The sequence below is a fragment of the Microtus ochrogaster genome, unplaced genomic scaffold, assembly GCF_000317375.1.
Source record: "Microtus ochrogaster isolate Prairie Vole_2 unplaced genomic scaffold, MicOch1.0 UNK68, whole genome shotgun sequence".
NCBI lineage: Eukaryota > Metazoa > Chordata > Mammalia > Rodentia > Cricetidae > Microtus > Microtus ochrogaster.
Genome location: NW_004949166.1, coordinates 1,477,486 through 1,484,278, shown reverse-complemented (window position 1 = coordinate 1,484,278; position 6,793 = coordinate 1,477,486). Strand labels below are relative to the sequence as shown.

The following is a 6,793-nucleotide window of genomic DNA, read 5'->3' as shown; positions in this document are numbered from 1 at the left end:
AAAAAAAAAAAAAAAAAAAAAATAAATAAATAAATAAATAAATAAAATGGTCTAACACCTATCGATATCCTGTGCATCCTGCCCCCACAAAGTCACCTCTGCCTTCCTTGTTATACCTAAGACATTTCTACTATGCTGCTTACAGAACGATGAGAACAAAAACTCTGGACATTGTACAGGTGCAGTGTTCCCTGGTACCGGAGTCTGTGTCTGTGACACTCATTGATATAAGGGCTGTGACTGGACCTATGGTGGATGGCTTTTCCCAACCCTCAACTGACAGTACCAATATATACATTTTAAATGTCAAGAGATGCTATGTTAGTTCTGTGGTAAATACACTTCACTGCAAGCCAATTCAATTTAGCAGGGGAAATGTAATTATTTTGTCATTTGTATCCATAAAATTGGCGCCCTTCTTTTCCAACTAGAACTCGAGAGGTACTTCTGCCCAAGTTTAAGCTTGAGAAGAACTACAACCTGGTGGAGGTCCTTAAGTCCATGGGAATCACAAAGCTGTTCAGCAAAAATGGCAACATGTCAGGCATCTCAGACCAGAGGATCACCATTGATCTGGTAATGGCTCCCTCTTGTGTGTTAGTTCCCAGATCCTGCCTGGCACTGTTGCTGCCTCTTTCTCCAACCTCCTGGTAGGCCTGTGACACAAACTTTAAAGATACAGGGGGCTGGGTGGCTATTTTGGCTCCCAAGCCTCTCAGCCTCTGGACATGGCCAATACAATGTAGTTCCACTGTTTAAAGGTAAGTATATATGATGTGACGGAGACTCTTGCCACCATTACCATGTGCTCAAAAACCATTTAAGGGTCATTTTGACTAGATGTGACTTGTGTCTTATGTAAGGTCTCTGGAACTTTTCTCTGATGATGAGTCTTTTCCCCCCACAAGACAGGGTTTCTCTGTATAACAGCCTTAGCTGTCCTGGAACTAGCTCTTGTAAACCAGGCTGGCCTCAAACTGACAGAGTTCTGCCTGCCTCTGCCTCCCGAGTGCTGGGATAAAAGGCGTGCACCACTGATACCTTTCCTTTCTGCTTTTATACAGTTTAAGCACCAAAGCACCATCACAGTGAACGAAGAGGGCACGCAAGCTGCAGCTGTAACCACAGTGGGGTTCATGCCGCTGTCTACCCAAGTCCGGTTCACCGTTGACCGTCCTTTCCTGTTTTTAGTATATGAGCACCGAACCAGCTGCCTGCTCTTCATGGGGAGAGTGGCCAACCCCACCAGGTCTTAACGGTGGTGGTCTGGGCACCTGGTGTAGTTTGGGGACACTCTGTAATTCTGTTCTCAGTCTAACAAAGAGGACAGAGATATTTTGATATGATAACTTATGTGGTTTATGATAATATCTGAATTTAAGGCCCACATAGGAGAAGAAAGTTACCAGGGACTAAGAAGCTGACACAGCAAACACCACCACAAGATCACAGAAGTTAATGTGCTAACTCTAGGGCCAGCTGTTCCCCAGAGGTCCTAGCAACATATGTACTGCCTCAGCCCCCACTCCTGGCCCCTATGAGCAAACTGCCAGGGTATATGTGATACTTTCTCTGCAGGTAACTTCATCAATGTTATCATTCAAGGTTAAAAAGAGAAAACTCAACCAGCCCCCATCTAAATGCTATTCAGGAGGTTTCACCCCTTCCAGGGAGGATGCCCAAGCAGTACAACTCCTGCCCAGTGGAAAAATAACCTCAAAACACCTGAGATGCTGAGACTTAATTCAAGGCCCAACCTCCTAAATTCATGTGACCATCTCCTCTCCTGCTGCCTCATGGTTACCTAGGTGTGTACACAAGGTTACAGATCCATTCTAGAGATAAATAAACAGCTATATTTACTGTGTGTCTGTTACGATTATCTTTTAAAAAGGAGGGTGGTGGTGTTTCACTATGTAGCCTTGGCTGGACTGGAACTTGCTAGGTAGACCAAGCTGGTCTTGACTGCATAAAGATCTGCCTACTTCTGCCTTCTAGTGTTGGGATCCCTAATGCCATGTGCCATAACACCCAGTATAAGTCTATTATTTTGCACCTCAAATAACAAGAGGCAAGTTGGAAAACACCCTTAAGAAAGACAAAGGTGGAGAGAAAGTCATTCAAGTGTTATGCAGTGACTAGTTTTGGATAAAGAGGTGTGTGGCTGAGTCCTTGGTACCAGTCTGATGGGAGACCTGAGACAAGATGCTCTAGTGTCTATACTTTCATCTCTCAGATGTAGCCCTGCAGCAGGTCTGGTCTGATAAAGTTGGCAACATCCAAGGAATACAATTTGGTACCATTCACAGCGCTCCGAAGGCTGCTCAGAAGGCATGGGTCAAGATGTGTTTTCGGTGGGGAGACTGGCAGCTGTAACAGGAGCAGCAGCCATAAGCTTTGTGCTAACTGTAAATCCCACACGTTAGAGGAAGAAGTTTTATTTCCCAACAATGCAAGAGTTGGAAGGGTTCTAAAACATGCACAAAATACAGCTACAAGGTGAGGCTGGGGTCCAAGGCTAGGCTTGCTGGACTTGAGGGTCTGGTTACAGAGTACTCTGACCACATGAAACAATAATAGCAATAGGAACAGCTGAGAGGATCATGCTACTTCTAGTGTAATGTATGAAATAGTGTGTAATGTACATACTATATGCTCGATGCTACTGGTTTTGGAGGTCACATTATCACCACCTCCTCTTGACGGTTGAGGAAGCAATGGCAACTTACAGAAGAAGAGCAACTTGATGAGACCTAGATCCAACCCCAGGTAGGAAGGCTCCAGGGCCTGGACTCCTTGCTAACTATCTTACACCTGGACCAGCATTCTATTGAGAATAAGACAGGACAGGACTGAGGCAAAATCTCCCCACTGCATCTTTTCAGTTCTTGGTGAAGCCTGAATGATGATGGCCCATCACTTTTCCACTCCAATTTGTTTTAACACTGTTCTTTTCTGGTGTTTGTTTTATATATTTTATCTTGCTGGTATTTTTTTCTCACTCCTTACATTTCTAATTGCAGTTATTTCAAAATTGTGCCCTAAAAAGATGGGTGGACATGTCCCTGTAATCCTAGTTATTTCAGAGGTTGAGGTTAGGAGGATTGGTTAAACCTACAAGTTAGACCCAGGACTATAAGGTGAAATCCTGTTTCAAAACAAACACCACCCCCTACTTCATATCTTTAGCCTTTGTCATGTGTCATTTTCCCAGAAAACTCCACGGTCTGACTTCCCATCCCTACCTCAGCCATATGTGGCCTAGGTTGCTCCAGGCTCCTGCACAGGTGGGACCCTCTCATCTCCAGGGTCCCTAATTACTTCCATTTACTTAGAATCCCTACAGTCCCTCTTAAATACACTAGCCTGCCGTTTCTCAAAGCAGGAGAGGACTAACTACAGCACAGGCTCTGGGGCAAGCTTCCTGGACGCAAACCCTATGCCTAGCAGCTATGAGATGTTGAGCAGGTTTTATACCTCACTATGCTTACTTGTAAAATGCAAATAAAAGCAGCAGTGGTCTTACAGGGTCGTTGTGAGGTGGTAATACCTGCACAAGGTCTAGACCAGGGATAAGCATTTCTTGTCTAGTCTAAGAACCTTACCAAGGGGCTCCGAACTTAGAGGCTCTGGACAGTCTTTTCATGAGACACACATGAACACAGATGTATTTCTGTAGAAAAGAAGTATAAAACTTGCAAAAGTGCATATGACCTAGAAAAGGTATAACCTGTCTAAGTCCACAAAAACTACCTGAGGTGAAGATGAACCCGCTCTCAGTGAGACACAGGAATATTTCCTGGGAAGATGGTACATCTCAATCAGCCACTATATTCTGAGTATATGAGGTGTCTAAGTGACAGACAGTCTTCAAAATGCTTAAGTGTGGGCTATATAGCAGCAAAAGCAATGAAAAAAAATAAGTTTGCAAAGTTAGAAGATAAAGATCACCTAACTAAGCAGGAAGGGATCCCACAACCACATGACCCAGCTTCACAGCAACTGGAGCGCTCCAGTTTCAGGAGGTTCCTGGGTGCTGACAGATGCATTAAAGAGCAAGAGCCAAGCCTTTTGCTTCAAATTAACCAGCCCTTTTGAATCATTAAAAATCTAAAACAGAGTATGTATTTCTCTTTGAAAAACAAGTAACAACAAAACAGTACAAAACATTAAATATTAAAGAAACACATAAACAAAACAAAAAACCCCACACCACCTTTGGAAATCAATTTCTTTCAGAAGGTACAAGAGGTCACTAAAAAGCAAATGTAAAAACTCATGATCCTTTGGCTCTCTGTTGAGCAAGGAGATCAAATATTTGTTTCCTCCCCCGTAATATAACCATTAACTTTTGTTAAAAATACAAGTCTCCAGGAAGCCCACACCCAGCTTTGGGCATGTTCTTTTGCCATTAAGTGTGTGCCTGGATGCCTGGCTATATCTCTGTGTTTCCTCTTTTAACACCATTCTGAAATCTACATTGAATCTTTGTCTTTTCTTTCTTTCTTTTTCTTTTTTTTAAAGATTTATTTATTTATTATGTATACAGTGTTCTGCCTGCGTGCCAGAAGAGGGTACCAGATCTCATTACAGATGGTTGTGAGTCACCATGTGGTTGCTGGGAATTGAACTCAGGACCTTTGGAAGAGCAGGCAATGCTCTTAACCACTGAGCCATCTCTCTAGCCCTGAAACCTTTTTCTTAACCCCAATTAGAAGTGATAATATTCAGCCAGGTGGTGGTAGCTCATGCCTTTACTCCCAGCACTCCTGTATACCTATGGCTTTGCTGACTTCTTTTCAACAGGCTGAGAAAGTACCCACCAGGGCTTCATGCTCCTCACCTTTCTCTCTAGGCCAAACAGAAGGCGTACGTGTGAGAGCATGCACAGAGCCACAGCTTGACTTCTGCTGCAGGCAGTCTAACCCAGAGCCTTGCATGTACCAATTAAGCCCTATTATTGAGTAAGCCTTCAGTCCACAAAGACACTTCAAAACATGATTGTATGTTGGATAACATTAATGACAAAGTGGGAGAATTTTTTTTAAAAAAATAGTCAGTAGGGGAAATACCATTATACAATGGCTCTTGCAATCCTAAAAATCTGTTTTGTTTTTATTTTTGTTTAAAATGTGTGCGGATGTTTTGCCTACATATATATCTTTGTACCATGTGTATGCCTAGTACCATGGAGGTCAGGAGAGGGTGCCAGATCCCCTAGAACTTAAGTTCAGATGGTTGTGAGCCACACCATGTGGGTTTTTAAAATTAAACCCAGCTCCTCTGGAAGAGTAACAAGTGCTCTTAACCACTGGGCATCTCTCCAGCCCCTGTGTAAATCTGTAAGAGCAGTGAGAACCGGTGATGGCAAGTCCCAAGGTGTTAAGGTGTTCAGGAGGAACATGCACCCTTAGGGTTCATTGCACTGCTTCCTTAAGCATCCTCATGGGATGAAATGTCCTAGTACAGACATAGTCTTCATTCACTATCAATATAAACTCACAGGAGGCATGGTCAGAAAACAAGTGTGTAGGTAAAAAGATGGCCTATATATATGTGGGATACTACACAAAATGTATGAATTTTTACTATTAAAGAACAATAATAATAACCTGCCTAGAAGCCCCAAGGTTTAAAGAACACCCAAGATGAGCACACGAACCACTTCACTACGATGAGGAGAGATAAATCTGATATGGTGTATGCCTGCAATCTCAGTACCTGAAAGGCCGAGGCAGACCAGCTGCCAAGTTCAAGGCTAGCCTGGAGTACTCAGAGAGTTCTAGACTACCCCAGGCTACATAGCAAGATCCCCACCCCCATCGCCCGGACACATACCCCTCCACTTGCCTGTCCAACTATTTTGTCCTTAGCACCCGCAGCGCTCACACTTTTAAGACCTGAACTATGGCACAGCATGAGGCGAGAACAAGAGAGGGATAAAAATATGAGAACACAAGGCCCCAGACTGCTCCGGGGAATGACTAAGAGTGCGGAAAACCTTCACAGAGGTTATTTGCAGAAACTAAGTGTAGTGCTGCACACCTTTAATCCCAGCACCCAGGAGGCAGAGGCAGGAGGATCTCTGTGAGTTTGAAATCAGCCTGGTCTACAGAGTGAGTTCCAGCCCAACCAAAGTTACACAATAAGACCTTATCTTTAGGGGGCTGGAGAGATGGCTCAGTGGTTAAGAGCACTGACTGCTCTTCTGAAGGTCCTGAGTTCAATTCCCAGCAACCCACATGGTGGCTCACAACCATCTGTAATGAGACTTGGTGCCCTCTTCTGGCCTGCAGGCATACATGGAGGCTGAACGCTGTGTATATAATAAATAAATAAATAAATATTTTTTAAAAAAAGACCTTATCTTTATTATTTTTATATAAACTTTTTATTTTTTGCAGAGCAGTGGACACAGCATAAAACAGGACTGGATAACGATGGGCTCTCTAGCACAGCTGTATCTAATCAGGAAGCAGCCCCCTTCTCACAGGAGAAAGCCAAGGAAGGAGACAAAGCAGCAGTGAAGGACAGGGCATGATGCAGAATAAGCAGGGCCAGACCTCAGTGCCATGCAAAAAGAACTGGAGTGAGGAAGTCTGGGCACAGAGTTATCCCTATAGGTTGTCACTCAAAGTTGTTGTTGACTGAAACAACCATCTATAGAGTTACTGGGATCCCATTTATTTGTTTATTGTTGTTTGTTTGTTTGTTTTGTTTTGTTTTGTTTTTTTTTTGGTTTTTCGAGACAGGGTTTCTCTGTGGCTTTGGAGCCTGTCCTGGAACTAGCTCT

The 6,793-nt window shown here is 43.5% G+C and overlaps 2 protein-coding genes across 2 annotated transcripts in view; one reads left to right on the top strand and one right to left on the bottom strand.

Moving 5' to 3' along the window:
* Serpind1 (serpin family D member 1) overlaps nt 1–1,867 on the top strand; it is a 14,312-nt gene extending 12,445 nt beyond the window's left edge. Inside the window, exons 4-5 of the mRNA XM_005369993.2 lie at nt 432–576; nt 1,065–1,867. Coding sequence (XP_005370050.1) covers nt 432–576; nt 1,065–1,256 — 337 coding nt within the window. The 3' untranslated portion in view covers nt 1,257–1,867. The remainder of the gene's footprint in view (nt 1–431; nt 577–1,064) is intronic.
* Nucleotides 1–6,793, bottom strand: part of Pi4ka (phosphatidylinositol 4-kinase alpha) — a 136,861-nt gene that overhangs the window by 67,872 nt on the left and 62,196 nt on the right. The window contains exon 19 of the mRNA XM_005369994.3: nt 3,332–3,351. Coding sequence (XP_005370051.1) covers nt 3,332–3,351 — 20 coding nt within the window. The remainder of the gene's footprint in view (nt 1–3,331; nt 3,352–6,793) is intronic.